The sequence below is a fragment of the Leptidea sinapis genome, chromosome Z, assembly GCF_905404315.1.
Source record: "Leptidea sinapis chromosome Z, ilLepSina1.1, whole genome shotgun sequence".
Taxonomy (NCBI): Eukaryota; Metazoa; Arthropoda; class Insecta; order Lepidoptera; family Pieridae; genus Leptidea; species Leptidea sinapis.
In genome coordinates, this window is record NC_066312.1 from 12,225,424 (window position 1) to 12,251,519 (window position 26,096).

The window sequence follows — 26,096 nt, forward strand, 5'->3', positions numbered from 1 at the left end:
AATAAAATATAAAACATTGGTGAAATTCTTGGTACCTAGTTACGAGAATCTGCACTGGAAATTTTTTAAGCATGTGAATTTCTTAAACGTTCACCCACATTGGTATTACTACTCTACACTATGTACTCACTTACCTCAATCAAAATATGTTTGTTTATCTGTATGTCTATACCTTTTTTTAATAAATATAAAAATTACTTTCTGTATTATTGAACGAATTATCTCTGTTGCTAATAACGATCTCATCATCACACACTTTTATACAACTAAAAAAATCGATATCGACATTTCAACATTTCTAGATTCCATACATCCCTAATTACTGCATACGTCACCATGGACAGAACTGGCAATATACTCGTAATAATGACGTCATTAATAATTTTAAAGTTGGTATGAACTGCACGTCTCATACTTAACTGAATTTCAGTTTTTATTTAAGCACTATCACCTTTTATTGCGTAGTATTTCATTAGACATTTTATACGTCTAGATAGACTGCGACAGCTATGAACACGTTGAAAAAAAAGCGGTAAGCAGTTAACCTCTATTTAAAGCAACGCTGCCTGCGTTGCTTTAACTAAAACTAAAACTTTTGCACTAAAACTAAGTGACACACAAATCGCGGATGTAAATCTATCTATCTCTCTCTCTCAGCTTGTTATGCACACTAAAGTTATCATACATTGACATGACATTAGCCTGGCCTGTTGTCATACATTGCCTAACAGTATGAGGCTCTATCTTGACATATAAATTATCAAAGAATACTACCTGCTCTTTAGATGTATATAGATTATATCTCTAGTGTAAAAGTGTTACTGAGGAAAAAAAACCCATTCACAACTAATGATAAACTTAATCAATAACTAGCTGACCCGACAGACGTTGTTCTATTAATAATAATAAAAAATACTGTTTTATAGGAATTTGCCCATAATATTTCAAAACATTAAGAATTATTTCGTAAAATAGGCTCCCTGTTGTTACAATGAAATTGTTTTACAGTGGAACTGTCAAACCGTGCGTCACTATTTTTTCTCATAGAAAATATGTCCGTACAAAACAAATATTGAAAATAAAATTAATTACGGGTCCCAAATCGAAATAAAAACTATCCTATCTCTCAAGTTGGACTAAACTGCACTTCATGAAGTTAGCCCCATTTAAATCCGTTCATTAGTAGTTAGAAGTCCATCGCGAACAAACAACTTGTCATTTATATATATTAGACTAGCTGACCCGACAGACGTTGTTCTATATATAATAAATAAAATAATGTTTTTATATGAATTTGACAATAATATATCAAAGCATCAAAAATTACTTCGTAAAATATGCACCCTGTCGTAATCAAATTGTTTCACAGCAGAACTGTCAAACCGAGAGTCAATAAATTCTCTCATAGAAATTATGTATGGACACATCAAAGGAAAAACAAATTTGTTTTTTTTTTTATTTAATTTAGCAGCATTTTCCTATTTATTCACCTTTTAAACCTTCCCTGGACTTCCACAAATAATTCAAGACCTAAATTGGCCAAATCGGTCCAGCCGTTCTCGAGTTTTAGCGACACTAACGAACAGCAATTCATTTTTATATATATAGATTAAGGTTTATTTTAAATACTTAATCATGGTAATATCTTAACTGTTCATAAACGTGTCATACTTGTAAATTAATTAAAATTATTTGAAGTACTGCGTAAATCTTAATAACAAATGGCTCTGTTTACCATTTACGTGATTTAGGCGGGCTTGAATTTAAAACTTCTTAAACCGCATTTAAATTTTATCTAAAAACAATTCCCTCGAGATACGAGGGGATCCGCCAAGAATTCTAAATGTTGGATTTAAAATAAAGCTCATTAATATAAAGAAGTTATTAAAATGTATGATAACAGAAATCTTTTCATCTGAGGTGTTTAATTGATTCTATAACATTTTAGTCAATTTATATTGTAGATTTTGAACCATTTTCTGTCCAAGTTCATTTCATATTCATAGTAGTACGTGTAAGAACGTTCCTTGAAAACTGTACTGAGGAGAATTACCATACATTCAGGTAGGGAGGATGATTTTGAAATTTGTGGAAGTACTCAGGTCAAACATTTGTTCGCAGGACTTCCGGTGATAAATGATGTAGACGACATGCAATAAAGAGACATGCCTACGTGACGCCAAGCGATCGAGACTAGCGTAGAGTACTGGATTTTGACCATTTGATCACATGGTCAAAAGCTCAATGCTCACACACTCGACTATTCCCCCTATTCCCCCTGTTTCATCGAAGCGAATTTGCCTCTGGCTTCCAGGAGATCGCAGATTAGCAATCGTTCGATATTTTGAGACTTAGGATCCTATAACAAGGCAAAACTTAAATATGTGTGTAAAAATAATTGTTTTATTTTTAGGATTCCGTAGCCAAATGGCAAAAATCGGAACCTTTATGGATTTGTCATGTCTGTCTGTCTGTCCGTCCGTATGTCACACTTTTTCCGAAACTATAATAGCAAAATAATGTTTATAGTTAACCTAATTTTAGGATATGTTGAAAGAAAGTAACAGAAAGCTATCGAAACAGTCTATAAGACCATGCATAAATAATTCACATTGTTTTTTAATATTATTTTATACACATGAGACAAAGTTAAGCGGCTGGACCGATTTGAATAAATTTTTTGTGAGTGGATTCGAGGATGGTTTAGATTCACAATTGAACTACCTCTTAAACGCCTGGACCGATATTGATGATTTTTTGTGTTGTTCAGTGAATTTGAAAATGGCCTGGAGTCTACTACATTCAGTCCATATATAATTCTCCTCCCCATGTTTATGTTAGTGAACTCCTACTAACGGCTGGACCGATTTTTCAAATTTTAGACATGTGTACAGGACAATATCTGTCGGGTTCGCTAGTTATTATATATAATATTTAAATCAACTTTATACGTTCTTTTTAAAACAAAACTAAAGTATACATGCTTTCATAGTAATAATATGAGATATTTATTCCGAAAGACTATGAATTTATAGCAACAAAATTGTATATCATACTATTATAATTTTTCTTATGTCACGGAAATATAGTATAGATGTATTATAAAAATAGTAATTTACCAAATAACGGATAAAACTTCAAAAAAAAAACTCCGCTCACTTCACTATCACATTGGCGGGCAATTAAGACTGAAGTTACACTCTTTTCCCGTTCATTTTGTATGCCAACATCCCATTGTCTTTGTTCTTATTTATACCGAGCTTAACGGATATTTATTCAATCATAATGTCAAAGGAAAATTGCAATTCCTAATAACAAAATAAGGCGAGAAATCGAATGAGGTCATGTGGATTTCGTCCTTGGGACATATCTGCCGGCTGTGTCATGTTACGTTCCTCGAATTGGTAAATATGGACCTGTGGAACGCTAAAAGATATACCTGTAAGATAAGATATACATAATAATAATCGGTTGAATAATACAACAGGTAGAATATGGAAAACTTCTCTAAATAAAAAAATCGTAAATAAACTTTCTCCCTTGTCCGTGGGATGCCGAGCGACGTGCTGACCGTTAGCTTAGTGGGAACGAACTATTTCTAACTACAGAATTGATTTGATTTTTATATAAAAAAGCATTGTTTGAAGTTAGAATTAAAGGGCATTGCACACGAATGTATGTACTCCGGCATTCTCCTTTAATAGAATTCCACTGTATTTTCCTAACTTATTATCACTCAATAGAAAATTATAATTAAAAATAAATAAATGTATTGGGCTTACAGAAGCGGGCGAGGTTATTTGTGATTAGGTGAGGTAATGAAACACAGTTAGAAATATATAATTAGAGTGTTAGAAAACTCTCTCCAGAGTAAGGATCAAATTGAAGTAAATTATTCCGCAGCCTGCAAGTCCCGTGGGATCTGAAGAATAACACAAGGTATATTTATCCAGGAAACTGATCTCGTTACAAGAGCTTTGTTGATTCACCGTTAACGATACAAAAACCATCGAGAGGGACCAGCCAGGCTACAGCGATCGATAACCTGACCACACTTGAGAGAAAAGCTAATGTACTTAAATTTATACGACTAACTTACGAGTAACAAACCTAGCTACTATGCTATATTGTTGTTTTATTATTAAAAGTTTATGTAATATAGTAAGCAAACAAGGAATACTGATCGACAAATGGTGAAACATTAGATAATAATTATAGTTTCTGTGGCCTGTCTTACATTGGGCAAACCAAACGTAATATCTCAAGCCGACTTAAAGAACACATTGCGGATATCAAACACAGACGTCACTCTAAGTCAGCTGTATGTGAACACATAACAGACCGTCCTAACCACTATATCCGGTTTGACAAACAAAAAGTTTTGGTAAAAGAGAATAGATTTCTCCCAAGACTGGTACGTGAAGCCATCGAAATTAAAAAACACCCAAATTTCAATAGAGAAGATGGTCTAAAATTATATAACACCTGGGATCCAATAATCTCTAAATTCAAACCCATAACTCCACATACCAAAAAAGAAGAGGACACTGTCAGTAAATTTTGCCAAAAACCATCTGTGTACAGCAAATACCACCTCCGATTAAATAAATAAATGGCGCTAAACTTCATAATCACAACTATGACAAATACTATCTTTGACTCACGAGATCTGGAATCGAGACAAAACGAGATCTGGAAAGGTCTTGAAACTTCGGGTTAACTAAATATGTAACTTTTACGCAAACATCTAATGTAAGAACGTTACAATTACACGCGTTTTAAACCTTTAAAAGTGTTTTATTTAAATATTGAAACTAATTAGCCTTCACAGTGCAAAATTAGACAACAACGAAAAACAAGCAAAACTTTTTCTTCATGCTTATTTTTTTACTATTGTGTGAAAAGTTTAGAAATATACACGTAAAGGTTAGAAATAAATATTAGAAAGGCTGAACATGGGGTATTCGATATTCTGTATTGAAATATGAACGGTATTTATTCGGTATTCAACTAACAGCTATGCAGCTACATAATTTCATAACAACAATTTCCACGTTGAATATTGATATATTGCAGAAAATATTCGTTCTTACAAAGCTATATTCAGTTCAGCGATCATATTATAATTGGTCCACTTAAAACTGTAAAATTTCGAAATTGGTAGTGTTGAATTCGATGTTAGTTAAAGCTGTTTTTGTGTAAATGGATATTCGAGCAATGATGGTTAACGTATCATTTTCGAACAACGTAATATCTGAAAAGAAGAATGCCATCATATATAAATGGCAAGTGTGCGGAGGCAAGTCGGTTGCCGGAGACCACGTACCACATTCGTCGACCAAATTGGTGACGTTTTGAGAAAAGGATATGTCCAAAGCACCCGGAACCGGCGAGCAAATATGAAAAGAGTAGTTCATATTGTGGAAGCTCTTGAGGTTTGTGAGGATAGAATCAAGTGGCATTGTGTTGTCTCTGCCTACTCCGACGGGAAAAAGGCGTGCGCGTGTGCGCATGTGTGTTTGTGTGTGTAATACTTACAACATCAATCATCTCATTATAATATTATAATACGAGTGTGGGATAGACGTTACTGTTTTATTTCTCAGCTGAAAAATGTGCATTATATTTTTTTGCTTAGCGTGTTATATTATCTCATAATGATATTATCGTAGTATTAATTTATTTAGATCATGGACCACTGTCAGAGTATATTTTACAAACTATAGCTAAAAAAAAGTTATTGAATTAGGCGTTACTTTGCGGAAATCCATAATTGTACAAATGATTTAAGTTTTCTTTAGTGTTAATTCCGCCAATATTTGTTTTTAAAACAATTCGACACGTGTTTCGCCTCTACACGAGGCATCCTCAGGAAGTGTTGTCTCGCTAAAATCTGGCACGAGACTCCGAGTCTTAATCCAGTTAAAGATTATTTCACTAAAATAATTTCAATATTAGTCATTTCTTAGCATTATTTATACAGCTACTACTTAAAACAATTTTTTTCACATTTAAATTATTTAAGACTAAAGTATATTAAACTTTTACATAATTAAAGAGCCGCTGCGCTGTGATCCATGTATTGGATATTATCCTACTAATATTATAAATGTGAAACTTTATATGTCTGGATGTATGTTTGAACTTCTTTAACGCAAAATCTACTGAATAGATTTCGATGAAACTTTACAATAATATAGCTTACACACCAGGATAACAAATAGGCTATAATTTATAAAACTATAGTGTGAATTATACAAAATATAAAAGAAGTGCGATTGTTACTAATGAATACAACTAGCGCCATCTCTTATCAACTAGCAAGCAAAAGATCAATACAATTTATATGGCAAAACAACGTTTGCCGGGTCAGCTAGTATTTAATATTTCGAACGAGCAAGTATAACATGAAAGAAAATATTTCAATACTGCGCTAAGTCTAGTAAACCTTACAGCGAGAAGTAGTAGGAAAATCTCCTGGCCGTCACGCATTTTTTGTTATTCGCATTTTAGTTTAGTACCGGTTATATTGTTATTTTTTGATTCTGTTGAAAATTATAGTATTTTCCTTCATATAAAGTATCATAATATATAAAAATTACTATATTTATTTTATACTTCGTTAGTAATTATTCCTTATAAATAATAGTAGTGATTTTTTCTTAGCAACTCAAAAATTTACATTGAAGCTAAGATGTGTTAACCTCTAATGTGCAGTCTCACGACTGAATTTTTTTTCAAGATATTGTACTATTTATAGCTCGACTTCTGAACCCTTAACTATTATTTAACACGTGTATCACTTACACCGTAAGTTTATTTTGATAAAAAAGAAACAGGTAAAAATAGGAATTAGTTTTATTATTTTTATCGTTTCAGCATCTCTTCGGATATCATTATGCGAGAATCGGAACTGTCTTGTGTTTGAAATTGAGAATTTGCTGTGTACATTTTGATATGGCTCGATTACATGTTGAGATAATCTAAATAAAGACAGATTTTTGGGTTAGCTGCCAATAAGTCCCCCTTTTCCGTATCCCCTTAGGGTGAGAATTTTGAGCCGCGTAGTTTGGTGGCTCTCTACTTATAATACATTCAAGTACATTCAGGGAAGTTTTCCAAGTTACTGCTCAAGTCAGCTCATCTATTATCCCCATATTCCGTCAAAATGGGCAAATCCAGCTGCACCTCGTTGGTGTCTGGCATTCCACAACCCGGAGTTTCACAAGAAACTTCCATGAAACTTTATAGAATCGTGGTGGAATAATTTGTCGGTTGCAGTACTCCTTAACTGATACGACAAAGTGAACTTAAAACTTAGAGCATACACTAATTAACGCTCGCAATGCATCTAAAGACCTGTTTGCAAATGGATCTTTTAGAAGGCAGATTTTTACCTCCATTCATGTCACCACCATTTTTAACGCTTGAATTTAAACAAATATAATAAGTTTTTGAAGTGAAATCTTCTTTAACTTCGTTGACAATTTTTTATTGGTTGCAGCACCGACATGATCTATGCATATATGTATACTTTTGTTGTTACAACTATTATATGGTGATACAATTATATGGTGATACAACTATTGTTGAAATAGTGTTTTTGTTTGATTATTCAATTATAGAAAATAAGTTTTAAAAATAAATTGAAATTAATAATTTGATTTATTTATAAATATTATGAAATTTAAAATTTTAATACTGAAAGTTCTAAGTTTTTACTTCTATCGGCAGTTTCTACAACTGCCAATCTTAATATTTATATTTATTTTGTGCGTCTGTTGTAACTGAACTCCTCCTAAACGGCTTGAACGATTTTAATGAAAGTTTCTATGTGTCTTCTCAATTCCGTCCATATAATATAATTCTCCTGCTCATGTGTATGTTAGTGAACTCCTCCTAACGGCTAAACCAATTTTAAGACGTGTGTACAGGACAACGTCAGTTGGGTACATTAGGTTTTATATAAATATTTTAAAAACAACCTTGTTATCATTATATTTTCAATTCGTTAATTATTACTATATCAAAGATGAGTCCTATATGCACCAAGATTATTAAATAAACAGAAAAATGTAATATTTGACCAACATCATCAAAAACTTCTTAATAACAGATTTCTTAAGAAAACTCCTGTAACAAAACACAGATACCTTTATTTATAAGAAAAAAACTGACAGATTGTTTTGTCAAACTTATTTCATGTCAAGAAGCTGGATCAATAAAACTTAGAAGAATAGATTCCAGGTTTATATTTTCTTTGTTTTTACTGTAGTCAAAAAATATAAAGTACATTAATATAATCATCATCATGATAATCAGCCGGAAGACTTCCACTGCTGGACAAAGGCCTCCCCCGAAGATTTCCAAGTCGATTGGTCCTGCGCTGCCCTCATCCAAAGTGTTCCGGCCAGATCGTCGGTCCGTCGAGTGGGGGGCCTACCAACACTGCGTCGTCCGGTACGTGGTCGCCATTCGAGGACTTTACTGCTCTAACGAACATCTGACCGTCGAATTATGTGCCCTGCTCACTGTCACTACGGATCTCCTCGTTTTGGATTCGATTATTAATATAACAGATATATATATATAATATTTATAATATTCAATTTAATTTAGTTTAATTACCTATAATCCTAGCTATCCAACTTATGCGGAAATCCAACCAGTATTCGTGGAACACTCCTTCCTATTGATTTATAGTTGTTTTAATTTCACGTAATCGTATTTAGTATTGTAAATACAGTTATACACATTCCTTTGAATAAATGTTATCTCTTTAATTAAATATTAACATTTAGACCTATTTAATAATAACAGTCAATAATAGAAAATTTTAATTAGGCACAATGGGTTGCATGCTGAGAAGCGACAAGATGTCGCTATACGAAATTTATCTTCAGCCGGAAACTGCTTTTGAAGTAATATCGAGATTCGGCGAGACTGGAAACGTGCAGTTTATTGACGTAAGTTGTATGAAACATAAAATATGGCTGTCACAGATTATTATGACTTGAATTAATATAAAAATAACTTACAACTGCTTGAATACTCGGATTAAGGGACTACGCGCACTTATTCAGCTCTTTTCAGCTTTTGTCCATAGAAAACAACAATTTTGTATGGAGTCGTGTACGCGTCGATTCAACTTTCCGCGTCCAGTCTGCTTTCGCGGCAAACCAGCATAAAATGAGGATAAATGTGTTTTTATTATGCGAATGCTATAGAGAGCGTTCGGCGTTGTTCCGCCGCGTACAGCGCTGATCGCCGTCGAATGCGGCTGAATAGCTCTTTACAGGGATGGTTCGCGACTCCTTGTCTACAAGTTGCGATCTGTATTGTTCTGCATTGATTTGACGTATTCATTATGCACGCAAAGATTAAAGAGTGCAGACGTGATTTAAAGTTATTGTTCTCATTCTTACGACGCCGTACGCGGCTGATAGAAGCAGAGCTGCATAAGTGTGACCAAAATCGTTCAGCGAAACGCGAATAGAGCTGAGTGCGCGTAGTCCCTAAGACGTCACTTTATTATTTTGTTCCTCAAAAAACCTACGACGGGCGTGTTCTAAATATTTGTTAAACCTGTTGAAATGTATCAACTTTTAAATCAGTATCAATCTCGATCAGGAATTCAATGAACACCATTTAGAGGTGTGTTTTTCATCTACATTCCCGTTGTTAAGGAAATTACTTCTGTGTGATATCGAAAAATATTAATCGTCGATTCGACAAGGTCGTAATTCGCTTGAACATACATTTCCTTAGTAACTGTTATAATTTTATTACACACTGACAGTCCACAAATTGTAATACAATCGTTTTCAGGCAATAATTATAAATTTAACTGTTTTTATGATTTTAAAATAATTATGAGCAAAGTGGGTGATGAATCAATTTTGTCGATGGTACGATATACGATGAACATAATTATTAATCTTTTCTAAGATTGGAAATATTTATAAATTTTTACAGTTTTCCTATGGTGTTAAAAGAAAGTATGTATATTCGCAGTGATTACATACCTTCAGATAACCCGCATGCTTGATTGTTTTCCCCCTCTTATATAAACGGCGACGTCCCTTATAGCCCAGTGGTTAGTGACCCTACCTACAGAGCTAGAGGTTTCGGTTTCGAATCCCGCTAGGTGCAAATATTTATATGATGAATATGTATGTTAGTGTCCGAGTCATGGGTGTTTACAAGTATTTATCTATAAGTAATTATTGTATTAAATATATCATTGTCTTGTTCCCATGGTACAAGGCTATGCCTAGTTAATTAGGGACAAGATAATTTATGTAATAGTGTGTCAATAATACGATATTATACTCTAGTTGACCCAGCGTACTGTATTATCATATAATATTAATACAATATTAATTTTTGGGGTATAAAAATTGATTACGACCAATTCGTAGACCAACCGAATATACATACAAAATTTCATAAAAATCAAGCCGTTTCGGAAGAGTATGGCAACTACGGTATAAGAACACGACATTTTTTTTAATGAAATAAGGGATGAGACGAGCAGGAAGTCCAGCTGGTGGTATATAATACGCCCTGCCCATTACAATGCAGTGCCGCTCAGGATTATTAAAAACCTTTTTCTTGGTGTTTGAAATAGGGCTGACATCATCTCATGTCCACTGAGCGCACTTTCCATAGTAGTGCGTTCAATCCTGTTTTAATTTTGAAATTATTGAGTCTTGGCACTTAGAAAAGACCAGAAAGAAATGCTGTGGTATCGTTTAAAGAAGAAATCAAGTCCAAAATCACGCCAAATCATCAGAATAAATCAATATTATTATTTCACTATAATGCAGAACAACGAATAATGTCTATATAAGTAATTAAAACACCATGAACGACATTATGATAGGATTTGATTGAGTTAGAAATTGGTATTGACATTAGTAATATTATTTTCTTCTTTAAGGATGTATATTGTACAGTATAAATATAATTTTGTGTAATAAATTCATTGGAACTTGATGGGTATTGCCATTAGAGCGGTTTTCTTGATGTGTCACAAATACATATATTTTGAACCCCTTCTTCCAAAATTTTTGGTGTTTACACAGAAAAACATTTTGAAAAATGTTGATAAGAATTGCTTGTTTCCTGAATATGAATGGTTCTTCAAATACCTGGTTCTAGTTTCTCCGATCCCTGTTAGATTCAATACAGTCCCATCAATCAATCAGGAATTTGCATTGCAGTAGATCAATCTCCATTTTCAAATCCATTATAGAAAAAGCTTTTCTGTCACATTCATACAAATATCGAGCTAAAATAACAGTACGGCGTCCCGTAAATGGATTGAAAAAAAAAAACCATCTGTAGATCGGTCATTGAAATGCCAAAAGCAGAAAATGGATTAAAATATCAAGATAGGCTTTCCAGTATTGTATTGTATTGGACGTAGAAATTGACGAGTAATATAAAACCTGCTTAGTATGGTGAGAATTCACTTAAAGTAACGTCAGTAAGGTTTTAAGTATGTTCTTATATACAGCTCCGTCTTAAGATGCAGGGAGTAATAATTTACTTTAAACGCTGCTAAAGAAGTTTTCACTTCAAAAATATTTTCTCGTGATCGCATTGCCATCCTGTCAATTTTCCATTGCGGCAAATTCATAGACAAGTTTGAATTTTTATTTTTCCTTCCAGTGGCAATAAATTTTCAATCACTAATATCGTTTCCTTTTGAATGTCTGGCGGTGCTGATCACATTTAGTTAGAACATTTATAAATGCTGTGAAACATCACGTTTTTGTATCTTGTCTCCCGATTTTTATACTCTACCACAATAACAAGCACTGGTTCGTAAAGTACTATTTTATATTTAAACTAGCTGACCCAGCAGACGGTATATTGCTATATAAAGTAATAAAAATAATTTTTGGGGTGTAAAAAGTAGATGCAACCGATTCTCAGACCTGCCAAATTTATCGTACCTACCACAATTATTGTAAGTATTGATCCATTGCCATCTTGCAACCCTGTTGCGGAATTGTGGGTGGAATAGAATAATATAAAAACCGAGATATAAAAATTAAGGTTGTATGTATTTTAAATGCTGTATCATTATAAAATAGAAACAAAATAATAAGGCCAAAAAAAATTTTTTGGGGTGGACCCTTAACATTTAGGGGGATGAAAAATAGATAGTAGCCGATTCTCAGACCTACTGAATATGCATATAATATTTGGTAAATATCAGTAAAGCCGTTTCGGAGCAGTAAGGTAACTAACATTGTGACACGAGAATTTTAAATATAAGATATAATACAAGTTGTTGTATTATACAAGGAATTACTAATTATTAAAGTGCACTGGGTTCAAAGTACCTTTTTCAATTATTTTATTGTCCAATTAGCATTAATAGCTGGATAACTAACTGACTTTTGCTTATACATTTTGACCTGATGTTAAAAGGTGATGAAAAAAAAAGCTTTAAAGTTAGTTTCAGCTGTTGATGCATGTAAAACACAATTGCAAAGATTGGACATATGTAATAAGAGTTCATCCTTATCACAATGCAGAATAAACCGTTAATACTTACACCACGGAGCCCCTGGTTCGATCCACGCCCGCCACGTACCAACGTGTTTTTAGAATTCATTTGTACAATTATTTGACGCTTTACAAGGTCTTGTGAATCCTGTGGTGTGTGGTAGTGTGTGTTAAAAGTACACACATACTTCTTTTCTTTAACAATTGGAAATATTGTTTTTTTAGATGACACCCGACGTAAAGCCATTTGCAAGGAACTACATAATGGAGTTCTGTCGTTGCGTTGAAATAGAACGTAAACTTATTTATATGGAAGGTGAAATTGTGAAAGATGATATAAATATTCCAGATGTCGAGGTTATACCAAAGGCTCTGCCTCTTTATGAGATGACTTCATTGGAGGTAAATAAAAATTATTACTTTTATTTAGTTTTATTGGATTTAATGTTTTTCTTTTATACTTTAAGTTGGAGCAATTTAGACTGACACATTTAGCCATCTGCCCGTTTTCAGGCAAGTGATAATGTGAGATTTTGTTTCAATAATTATGGATATAAATTAAAAAAAATTTAATTCATAAATTAGTTTCTTTGTATGTATTATATAGAAAATAATCCTTGTTTTTCATGGAAAACAGGGCAATACTTTATTCACACGTTAAGAAAATAATTTCTACTTAAAATTAGTTCTTACAATATATGAAACACAAAAGTAGTTATTACTGATTTGTTAAGATTTTTTTTTCAACTCTCTTACTTTAGCCTTTATTTACATCGCCTAGTTTGTGGCCGTACTAAAATTCCCATTTGATTTAAAAGATGAAGGTTAAGATTTGAAATCTTACCTTATCAAATTGAAAATAGTATTATTATGTTCCAGAACGTCGTGGAAAAATGGGAAGGTGACGTGTACGATATGTCAGAAAACCAGACAATCTTATTGGCAAATCTGATGCACTTAAAGGAAATGTATTATGCAATCAGTAGCCTAGGTGATATTTTAGGTGATGCTGAGATAAATAAGGAATCATTTTTTGGAAAGTGCGTCTTATTTTTTATGCTGTCTTATGTTATTTTCGTGTAATATAGAGATTCCGTATAGTTAAACTCAATGTATGGTCTTGAAATGTTGTACCAAATACCTGTACATCAATAAATACAAATAAAACTACTGAAATTTTCACCACGAATCATAAACAAAGTGTATGAAACACATTTTAATTAATGCAAAAAACGACACATTATTTGATCGTATATACTAACCATACAGTGTCGAGCTACCATGGTGATAAATACATGGATAGAGCTCTTTAAGCGTAAATATAAAAAACTAAATTCAAAATTAAAAATAAATAATTAACCATATAGTAAATAAATTATCCACAACATCATTTCGGAACACCCTGTAAGTAATCTAGTGGCTACGAGCTAGCGTAGGCAATGACACCTACTTCTTCCACGCCGCGCCGTAGCCGTCAGACCTCGTAGGCGAAATGAGCCCACGTAAGGGTGATTAAAATTTTGTTTTCTAAATGTATAATTTGTTTGAAAATATAAATATTTCAATTATTTACATTACGGTATAGTAGATCTACCCGTGTGTTCATTAAATGTCACCATTATAGCGCTACGCTACGCTAATTATTTGAAACGAAAATACTACATTTAAAATTGAAGTATTTTAACTCACGGACGAGTAAAAAAAGGACTCGGCGCCGTGATATTAGCAAGTGAAGCACCGTTATGCTAGTGTGTGTGCGGTTACGGAGGATACTAGTTTAACAATTTTTTCCCTTAAATAATCATATATGGCCACAAATACTTATACTCGTATAGTATCGTTTTAACACTTTTTCACAACTCACGACGGCATTTTTAAAATATTTTATAGAGTCGCAAACTGATCTGTTACAGACGATGACAATTCTCATAATGGCCGCCTATCGGTCTGAAGTAGTGTAAGTGTGTGCGTGGGGCTATGTATTTACACGTTAATCGGCTTGTTTTGCTGCACTGTTATGTAAGGTGACACGGAGTCCTTAGTTTTTACTAGTCCGTGATTTTAACTATGATTTATTTAACCACCAGGGGCGCAACAGGAGATGCAATCATTTCTGGCCGCTTGATCGTTATATGTGGTGTTGTTCGTAGAAACCGATGTCTTCCATTTGAAATGATGCTTTGGAGGGTCTCTCGTGGAAATATTTTCTATAGACAAGCGTCTGAGGACGCTGTATTCACTGATCCACAAACTGTAAGCATTTTCGTCGTATGATACATTACCTTACTTTGTAAAATCATTTAAATAATACACTTTTTAAAGGATTACACTATGTGTAATTAAATGAAGGTCATTTAAAACTTACATTTTTATTGTTCATTTATGATTTAATTTTTTTTGTTTCAAAGCTTTTGATGGTCAACGTTGAACGTCAGTTGCAGTACCCAGGAGGTCAAAAATTAATTAGCATTGTTGTTATTGTATAGCTTTTTGCACTATTTGTTGCCTCGGAGGTTGTGTTTGTTATAGATTGATGGGTTTTGACCAGACTTGGTATTTTATTTGGAAATAATAGGATCAGGTGTTGTATATATTTAGATCATTCTTTCTACGTAAAATACGAATAGTTTTAAATTCCAATGGCTTCTCGTACGTACGAGAAACCTATTGCCAAAATGTTTGGTTAGTCGAAGCGGATGTAGTCATTTAGACGGTCTGATATGTTTTCAAATACTGTTCACTTGGGTGACGTCTGTTCTTGATTTCCACAATGCGCCTTTTAAGCCAGCTTGAAATACTGTGTCTAAAGTAAGACAGACCGTAGGCATTAATGTAAAATTCAGCCAAAGAAAATCGTTTAAGTTCTGTCTTTGCAGATAGAAATATAATTGAATTATATTTTTCCAATTTTTTTTATATAGATAGAGAGAAATCAAAGTAATTAATGGATTGATAATTTACAATAAATTAGGGTCAAGGAATTCGCAAGATAGCCTTTGTAGCGGTATGCCAGGGTGAAACGTTAAGTGGAAGACTCGAAAAAGTTTGCAGTGGATTCCGAACTAATATATTTTCTAGTCCAGAAACCGTGGAAGAAAGAATGGATATGCTTTATAAACTTGACACTAGAATAACTGATTTGGAAAAAGTGAGTTGATATGACGACGTCAGTTATAAATACGGTGTATGTAAAATCTATACGAGTAGTAATAAAAAAAATCAATAACGGGCTGCGGTAATCACACACCTTCAGGTGTACCGTATGTACCCTCTTCCATAAATAAATTACAAGTTACTTAACTAGTCTTCTCATTATTAGGGGAAAGGTGTTCACTATTTTTTCACGCAGATAACGTACTATGTGACGTCGACGCGCTAATTTATTTATAATACTAGCTTTTACCCGTGACTTCATCCGCGTGGTACAATTACTTTGGGCAGAATTATTTATTTTTTAGGCGCTGCTCTATCCAGTGATGGCGGCGCTCTTCTACAATACAGCGGATACTGTGGACAGTTTCTTAGTACCTGCGAACTTCTATCTCCTATTTCATCCCCATGTAGATCAATGTTTCAAAAATGCTCGAACAAATTTTTAATGAATTACTTCTGATCATGTGCATTAATACAAAGTTTCATGGTTATATCTCCGTAAATGATGAGTTCCCAAGAAAACTTTCATCCCTTATTCCAACGCATTTATGCCCTTTTTTAAAAAAATGGTTGCTTATGTCCTTTCCGAATGTCTAGCCTTTTTTTGTACCAAATATAATCAAAATCGAATTCGGAGTTAGGGGTGGGTGACAGTGACAACGTCACATTGTTTAGACACGAATTTTGATTCCTTCACAGGTCATACTCTTAAAAATGCTAGACGTCATATTCATTTATTTCTTATCAAGTCTCTACATACAAAAATAAAAGCGAACAACCAAACTGGTACTGTTTTTGGCCAATCTTTCGATTGGCATCATAAAAGTAGGGGTGTTTGTTTTTTACATTTAAGTCGGTTCGATTCCCAGACGAGGCAAGTAATTTTTAGAAAATCTTTGAATGCAGAATTACTAACTTTTAAAAATAACATAGTCTTCTTTCAGTAAAATAGCCTATCTTCAATATTTAAGGTACTTTCCCTTCATGTCCCATAACTTTGGGACACCCTGTATAATTTATCCACATACACCACACGATATTTTAGTAGTTTTTTTAATATTAAGTTACCTAAAGTATCAGGTAATGTATTTATAAAAGTATTTATTTTTTGTTAGTATATTAGTATCGATTCTATGTGGCTGATAGTAAAATCTCAAATCGATATAATTTGTCAACTGTCAATGTTTGACTTTGGCATAAGTTTTTACTCACTTGTAATTTGCGAAAGCTTGTTAAATGCGTTGGTGTTTCTGTTTTCTTTTTTTGCGAAAACTAATTATAAGTGGATAATAATATGTAGAATATGAGGAAATTAATAAATCAAGTTTTTATTGTTTTTCATTTTATTTGTTATTTCAGGTTATTAAAAAGACAAAATTTCACCGTTGTAAAGCTCTTTGCACTGTAGCACGACAGTTAAGAATGTGGAGCTTCCAAGTAAGGAAGTCAAAGGCAGTTTACAACATAATGAATATGTTTTCTTTGGATATTACTAAAAAATGCCTCATTGGGCGAATCTGGGTACCTGATCTAGACGTGCCTGCGGCTCACGATATGCTGGAACAGAGCTCAGTAAATATATATTACTTTTATTTGTCATAACAATAATAATATCATATTTATCATGTAATACTACAATATTTCTTCTAAATACTTGATCACATTGTACTGGCTACTTCTGCGTAGGGTCTGCAGCGGTCACGTGTGTTACAGTGACGTCATGCTTACAATAGCTGCCAGGCGTTCACGTTGTGTGACGTGTTTGCGGCTCAGGTGGTATCCGGCATCTATTTTGAGAATAATTAATTGAAAAATCTAAAGTCCTTGTATCTCATAAAATTATTGTGGGATGATATTTTACTTGTTCGTTTGGTTCTATCTTGTTGTAATTATCGAATATTCGACATGGATATTGAACATAAATAAAATATAATTAATAAAACTTTAGTGAGTCACTATTAAATGTTTTATTAATACGGCTTTATTCACGTTTTTGTCGGTGTCGTAAGAGGTGGGACGTTATCGTGAACCCTGATAAAGGACTTCCAAATGGTCCGAAACTAGTCAGTACCGACACAGACAAAAACGTGAGTAAAGTCTTATAAATAAATAATAATAATACTTCGTTACAATTTGTTAGGTGAGTCTTTTGCAACACAACGCAGTTCAAATTGTTTGATCTGATCTGCGCTCAACGCTGGTCAGGAAGCTATGCCACTATGGTATAAGAGGATCTGCACTCGATCTTCTGATCTCATATTTAAATAATAGGATTCAGAGGGTCGATGTGAATGGCAGGAGATCTCCTTGGACTCCTCACGGTATAGGGGTACCACAAGGGTCTATTCTTGTACCCTTCCTCTTTCTAATATATATAAATGATCTACCTAACCGTGTAGAAAAAAAACCCAAGGCGGTATTGTTTGCGGATGACACTTCACTTATATGAAAAGAAGCTTAGTTTTATATTATGACGAAGAAAAATGCTCTATCTGACTTCATGTACTGGTTTAGCGCGAATAACATATTGTTAAATAGTCATAAAACCAAGTATTAGAATATTTTATTCAACGGAGAGGTGGTAAAACCGGTGGAATCTGCTATATTTCTTGGCATTACTCTTGATTTCAATTTACAATGCCCCCCCCTCCCCCCTATTGAATTGGATTGGCGAATAATCTTAGTTCTGCAAAATATGTGGTTAAGAGAGTAAGACAGGAATCTGAAATAGATACGGCGCGACTAGTTTACTTTAGTTATTTTCATAGTATTATGTTTCATGGAGTATTATGTAATGGAGCAGTGCGGCCGATATTAATACCATCTTTGTGCTGCAGAAGAGAGCTATTCGCGCTATAATCTGGGTCCTAAAGAGGTCCTTAAGCGAATACTTTAAAGAAATAAACATTTTGACTGTTGCTTCTCAATATATTTTTGATAAGGTTCTATATGTTCATAAGCACCTAAACAAAAAGCCGGCAACACTCCTATGATTCCTTTGGTGTTACAAGAGAATGTGAGCGGTGATGATCACTCAACATCAGACTGGACGTCGTCAAAGCTGCGCACGATAAGATTCCTAATTACCCCAGAAAACAGCTTATATACATGGTTCAGAAGCGATATCAGTCTAAATTTCTTCAAATGGGTTTTATCACTCTTGAAGAACAGCACCACTTTACTTCTGTGTGTGTCATGCTTGCTGCGTTTGCTCTCGAGGATAACGTAACAAAAGCTTCTGGAGAATCACTGGATCATACTGGAGTACCACAATTTCTCAGAAGCTCTGTTGTAATTGCATCATCACCCGGTGCCTTGCTGTTTTTAAGCTGTTTCAGAGCAATACTAGTCTCGTACAGAATGAAATCTGGGATATCGTTGGTATAGTTTCGGGTTAAATTTACTCATGGGTCTGCAGTGTTGTTGATGACAGTTGCCCGTGCGGTCGTGTATAGCTGTTCGTAGAACTCCTTGATTTCCCTCACAAGTGCAGGCTTTGATAAATTAGATTTCCATAAGCAAATTTTCTTTTCTTTCTCAACCCATAGCCGCTACTTTTGTCCAGAGTTGTATTGAAGTCTTCTATGACAACGCTAAAGTGGGACTTAAGAGTGTGGTGGACTGTTGAGATGTCCTTATACATGGCCGTTCTCATTGGAGTGTGTTAAAGTCGCAGTGTAAACATGAATGGCTCTCAACAATTACTGCTCAGTAATTCTGCGTAATAGGTAGTCAGCGGGGAGGGTTACAGCACCTCAGTAATGTTGCTGAAGAAAGACTTGTGGGCGAAGAACCCAACACCATCCTGTCAGAAATGTCCCAGAAATATAGCAGGTGTCCGTAATTTAAGATTATCGAGTCTTCACCCTGTCTACGGACTTCAGATAACCAACCACACGGTTTTTGTAATATTTTATTTGGTATGTTATCTTATGTATGTTAGTTTATCGTTGCCTGCTTAAACAAATTTGGTTTTTTGATCCATAATTTATACAAATTAGAAATATACGTAAATTTGTTCACATTCATAAAATCGGCTTTTTTTATATTTTCAGGAGAAAACGGAAAGCAATGTACCCTCGTTTATGTCAAAAATAGAAACCAGTTCTGTGCCACCTACATATCACCGTACTAACAAGTTTACGAATGGATTCCAAGCACTTATTAATGCTTATGGCGACTCTGAATACCGAGAGCTGAATCCAGGTATAATTTTATTTGTTACTACTATTTGTATTCGGTTTTATAGGAAATAATTTTCATTATGCCGATATAAATTTATTTGCATTATTTTTCCCACATTAATACATACTATTAATCAGTAGGTTTTGTCTGTATCTATAATTTTAGGCAATTTTAGGAAAACCGTCACTCTGTATGCTTCTATTCTAAAATAAATTTGTATAATGTTAAATGAATAATGTCACTCGTCGAATCCAACTCGGATGGGCAGCGTTCAGGAAGCTCCTTAAAATCTTCTCGTCCCAAAGGAGGGCAGCGCAGGACTGATCGTTGTGGAAATCTTTGGTAGAGGTCTTTGTCCAGCAGTGGACATCTTCCGGCTGATGATGATATTTTTCCATAATCAAAACATATTATAATGGCATGATGAAAACTTAAAATTTTAGTAACCAACGAAGAAAGAATTAAAAATTTATAATTACAAATCTATCTCTGAAGATAAAACGCAACATATATTTCTTTGTCCGTTAGTATAGCAATTTACACCATTGTTTTGGTGTATGCTAATTGGCACGTTTTAGTTTGAATTCGATAACGACCTCGTGAATGAACCCGAAATCAATAGCAGTTTACATCTATAATCTCCATCAACACTTTTATGTGTTTTAATTTAGAATTGAATCGGATCGAATTTTAAGAAATGTGCGCAAACAATTTATTTGCGCAATGTAATGAGCGCAGTTAAATCTGCACACTTAAATGTGCATGAAAAGCAAGTCACACTCAAACCTGCAATAGAAAAACGTTGTTTGATCTTGTGCTTTTTATGGCATAAAATAAACTCACTAAAACTGTAACGGCCTTACAAATAAAATTGTTGTAAAATTATACCTGAGAGAAAGCTAAGCATATGAAAAATATTAACTGTATCGCTGACAGCACTGCTAATATCACGTCAATATAATGTTAAATTCTGAAGTCAAGCAGCCTTGAAAATAAAACACAGGAAACCTGATAGTCCGAATAAACCAATCAAAAGCAAAATGTCTGTTTTTATACCAAGTTTATTTATAATATTATCAGGAATTAGATAAATTCAAGGTATTAAAATACAATATACTGTACTGCGGACTGCAAAAATCTCATTCCTCTTTAATAATGTAATATTATTTAAACTAAATTATGCGGCATACTAATATTTTCATGCTACGACGCCCTTCAAACCCAAGCAATAATAATACTTGCATATTACAGGAAAATATGGCCCGGGTGTCGATTAAGAATTTGATGAAAATCTGTCTCTCCTCGTATTTGTTTCATGATTGTTATCATTATAATTTTAGTATTAATAATAATATACTCATGAATAATTCTTAGGTCTATACACTATCATAACGTTTCCATTCTTATTCGCTGTGATGTTTGGGGATGTCTGTCATGGTATTATTTTATTATCATTTGCTGGGTGGATGATAAGCATTGAAAAACAGTACATGAGCAGACCAAGTAATAACGAAATTTGGAATATCTTTTTTGGTGGTAAGTTTATATATTTTTTTACCAACTACAAGCTTATATAGTTACTTTTCATAGCCGTGTCATGATAACAGAGCGATGTTGCTGGCTACTGCGTGCATAAAATATGGGGACACTAAAAATTTATCGAATCGCGATTATTATCCTGCAAGCCTAAGTACTGCGAAATGGGCAGTTTTAAGAGTTATTTGCCTCACCCTCTACTCTGCTTAGCTTCTGTAGTACATACATAGATCTCATGCGAATAATAAATCATTGCAGATGATATCTCATTGGTAAGTAAAAACACAATTATCATTTTTTTTAAGTATTTTGTAGTCATAGTGGTATGTATGTTGTAGTTTCTGTGCGCAATCACTACATATTATAAAACAAATTCCTCCTCTGCGTCTGTCTGTCTACCTGTTCGCGATAAACTCAAAAACTACTGCAATGATGTTCATTTTGTTTCAACAACGGAATAATTGGTTCTCGAGGAAGGTTTAATTACATAATCTGTTAAGTTTTTCTAAACATATCTGTAAACATTAAAGGTGGAGATGTTGGAAAATAATAAGCCGTCTGGGAGCTTTCAACGAAAACGCTGTAGAACCCTTTGAGATATACCAAATAATTTATGGTGGAATAGTGTATCTTATATAGGTCTACAGAAAAGTCGTATCCCTTACTCTAAATACTTTAAAATATTGACAATTACAAAGCGGTAATGTATTAGCCGCTTTTGCAAATACATTATTCATCCTTATCAATTTATTACTACATATTATAAAATCATCCAGAAATAGGTACGTTTTTGTTTCATTTTTAATTCATTAACTTTGATTACACATTTCCGATGGCTTTAGACTGCATTGTTCCTGAATACTTTCATCATATTTTTTCTATTGACAGAACAGCGTCTTTCGGGTCAGCTAGTCTTAAATAAATCTTAATATACATAAATTACGTGACACGTTGTTTTTCCGCGATGGACTCTTAAACTAATTAACGGATTTTAATGGGGATTACTCCATCGAGTGCAGTTTAGTCCAACTTGAGCGATAGGATAGTTTTTATTTCGATTTGAGACCCGTAATTATTTTTAATTCCAATATTTTTTTTTGTATGGACATATTTTCTATGAGAGAATTTATTGACGCACGGTTTGACAGTTCCGCTGTCAAACAATTTCATTATACCAACAGGGAGAATTTTTTACGAAATAATTCTTGATGTTTTCAAATATTATTGACAAATTCCTATAAAACAGTATTTTTTTAGTATCTACAGAACAACGTCTGTCGGGACAACTAGTAAATACATATTTTTAACTATCACTAAAAATTTTCAATTTCAGGACGCTACGTAATATTGCTAATGGGAGTTTTTACATTGTTTACTGGATTTATGTATAATGTATACTTCTCAAAATCTATTTCATTAATGAGTCCTTATTGGATTAATACTTATACACGTGAAGAAATTGAAAACAACCAGTATTTGACTCTGAATCCCGTGTTTGAAACTAATGATCCATATTTGTTTGGCGTGGATCCTTTGTGGGCGGTAATATTTATGAGAATTTTAATTAGCTTAAAACAAAAAGGAATCTTAAGTGAGACCCTATTAAATGTTACTCTAAGCCAAGTTTTTGTAAGTACCTATCTTGCAAACTAGCGCATATTTACAAATATTCACAAATATGGTTGCTGGTGAAACATAAAATTCACATGATCAACACTGACCGAGCGAGTCTTTACAGTATACAATCCAAAAACTTTGCATAATTTATAATAGTGACACACTTTTACATAAATTATCTCGCCCCAAATTTGGCGTAGTCCTTATACAAAACAACTTAAACATACGTAAATACGTATATCCATGACTCGGATAGAAACTTCTATATTCATCATATAAATGTTTCCATCTATCAGGATTCGAACCCGGGACCTTTAGCTCAGTAGGCGGGGTATGTTTCCCTCATTTTAAGATTTAAGGTCATAAAAAAAACTCTAACGGTTGATTCCATATCAAAGAGCTTAAATGAAACATCCATGTTTCATTTAAGCTCTGTTGCAAATAGTTAACATCACAGTATCAAGAGAGTATCAGAACCTACAGACAATGCACAATGCAACTGTTATTAAATAAATTAATGACTCATTAAACTTGAATAAACAATCAGGCTTCCATTGAACGGAAACACTATGCGGGTTAAGCCACAAATCTTCCCGGTGACCTTAAATCATAAATCTGGCAAACATACCCAGACCGAAACACAATAATATGTACTCATTACTGCTTCACGCCAGAAATAGTCGATGTTTTGGTACCTATAATCTAGCTGGCATCCTGTGCACAGTGCCTCCCACTGATAAATAAAGAAAATATTAAATAACTTAAACAAGATTAATGTTGAGAATTCAAGTATTTGCGCTCATAATTAATATTAAAAATCTTGTTAATTACAGTTAGCAAAGAATAAAATTATGTACTTAAATTCATTGAAAATGAAACTTTCAATAATAATTGGAATAATACACATGATATTTGGATTAACTTTAAGTCTCTTCAACCATATGTAAGTAACTCATTTTATTATTTACAAAAGAATTGTAACCACCCACTCCTCTTTACTCTCAATGTTATTATGATTTTCTATTGGAATATCAGTTCTTTGATCTTAGAATAATTGGCAGACTTCTTTACGTGGGACGTTCAATAAAAATATTGAGGAATAATAAATATTTTCGCGAAATTCAGTAAGATAAATATAGACTAAAGGTATTTTCTTACTAGCAAATGTCTCACTGTATTCAATGGTTGTATGGTGGTGCATAAGTGTCTCACTTGGTGTAATGTACAAAAAACAGCATATGAACACGAGTGTATGTGGTGTCGCACCAGAAAAGCACCACCCCATCTCCTCCCGTGGGTGTCGTATTCGTAAGAGGCGACTAAGGGATACATACGATGGAGGATACACGCCATCTACTTCGATCGGCAACCCGCCTGCCAAGCATGGCGATTATGGGAAAAACCCCCCATTGGGGGAGGCCTTTATCCAGTAGTGGATGTCAGATGATGATGATGAATGATTGACAAGAGTAAACCCGAAGTCAATGCGCGTTTCCGGTCTTTGAGATTTATGCTCGAGAACCGAAGTTTTTTGTCGTGTCAGCTCTTGTAAAAGACTTCGTGGGAGAACTTAATCAGCAAATAATACTTTTTTTTAATAATTAAAATAATCTTTTTATTTTAGATATTTCAGGCGTAACTACGCCATCATTCTGGAATTTATACCCCAAATGGTATTTTTATGTGGACTTTTCTTGTGGTTAGTCATACTCATGTTCATGAAGTGGTTTATGTTCAGTGGCAAATCAAGTAAGTAAATATATTATATACAAGTAATTATATTGTATCAGTGGGAGGCTCTTTTGCACAGGATACCGGCTAGATTACGGGTATTACCCCACCGGTGCCTATTTGTATGTAGTATAAAAAATAGCGATATCTAAAATTATTGTTATTCTTAAATAATAATTGAAGCACATTACATTAAAATTTTTGTATATTTTCCTGTTTCATACCTTGTCATAGTCGGTATACCCATGTTTGTAATAAATAACCTCAACAATAGAAATAGCACCTATTTTGAAGTGGGGGATCATTAAAATATTAAAAAAACAATGGCCGGGAAGTTTGCTTCGTGTTTTTTTTCTTTTAGTGTATATTATACACTTTTTTTTTTTTAATTAAAGTTATTATTTATTTTTATAAGACAGCTAATAAAATGCTCGCATGACGCTTTTACTTTTATTTACGGTATGTGTGAATTGATGCTTCTACTATATCTAATATATAAAATTCTCGTGTCATGGTGTTAAACATTGAACTCCTCCGAAACGGCTTGACCGATTCTTATGAAATTTTGAGTGCATATTGGGTAGGTCTGAGAATCGGACAACATCTATTTTTCATCCCCCTAAATGTTAAGGGTGGTCCACATGATTTTTTTTTTAATTTTTTTGACATTTTTATTTAAATTTGTTTGATTATGAGTCAGCATTAAAAATACATAAAACTTCAAATTTTCACCCATCTACGATCAACAGTTACTTTTGTATAGCGATTTTAATATCGGCAATACAACGTTTGCTGGGTCAGCTAGTTGTACTATATGTATGTACTTATTGAGTACATATTATATTCTTATGTTTTCACATGTTAATTTTTATTTCCTTTTTACTTACTCGTGTAAGGCAGTTAGTATTTGACGTTTGATTATTTTTTGTTTTTGCATCACCTTGCGTATATTGTTAATAGAAATCATTTGTAAATTTAAATGAAAAAAAGAACTTGTAATACCATTCTGTTTTGAAATGAGGAACCGTAGAGTTTCTTGCTCGTTCTTGTCTCAGTAAATCTGAGCTGTATGAAAAAGTGAGATATTTCTAGTGTAATTTGTCTACGAAATAAAATATCAAAAATTTGATTTGATCTATAAATATAAAAATGAACCCCTATTTCTCCTGGTCACCTTATAACTTGAGAAAGGCTTTACCGATTTCATTATGCTGTCTTAATGTTATCTAATACCTTTTCGAAGATTCTTACCATAATTATGAACTTTAAAATTTAACGCTGGCATGTTATCCTCCAAAAATTACAATAATCGTAACTAGAATTAGAAGTCAGTTGTTTTTTGTAATATTTTT

The 26,096-nt window shown here is 33.5% G+C and overlaps 2 protein-coding genes across 4 annotated transcripts in view; one reads left to right on the forward strand and one right to left on the reverse strand.

The window, feature by feature from the left end:
* Positions 1-26,096, reverse strand: part of LOC126979067 (uncharacterized) — a 377,271-nt gene that overhangs the window by 315,758 nt on the left and 35,417 nt on the right. The window lies entirely within an intron of this gene.
* The window catches only part of LOC126979033 (V-type proton ATPase 116 kDa subunit a 1-like), a 46,831-nt gene that overhangs the window by 2,183 nt on the left and 18,552 nt on the right, over positions 1-26,096 (forward strand). The window contains exons 1-12 of one of the 3 annotated variants that reach the window (XM_050828199.1): positions 8,209-8,247; positions 8,845-8,966; positions 12,748-12,924; positions 13,402-13,562; positions 14,610-14,775; positions 15,494-15,670; positions 17,035-17,247; positions 19,731-19,881; positions 21,235-21,396; positions 22,730-22,938; positions 23,847-23,956; positions 24,638-24,762. In XM_050828199.1, the coding sequence (XP_050684156.1) occupies positions 8,850-8,966; positions 12,748-12,924; positions 13,402-13,562; positions 14,610-14,775; positions 15,494-15,670; positions 17,035-17,247; positions 19,731-19,881; positions 21,235-21,396; positions 22,730-22,938; positions 23,847-23,956; positions 24,638-24,762 (1,768 nt within the window). In that variant the 5' untranslated portion in view covers positions 8,209-8,247; positions 8,845-8,849. Of the gene's footprint in view, positions 1-8,208; positions 8,248-8,844; positions 8,967-12,747; positions 12,925-13,401; positions 13,563-14,609; positions 14,776-15,493; positions 15,671-17,034; positions 17,248-19,730; positions 19,882-21,234; positions 21,397-22,729; positions 22,939-23,846; positions 23,957-24,637; positions 24,763-26,096 lie in introns of those variants that run through there. The other 2 variants (XM_050828201.1, XM_050828200.1) reach the window with 2 other exon arrangements.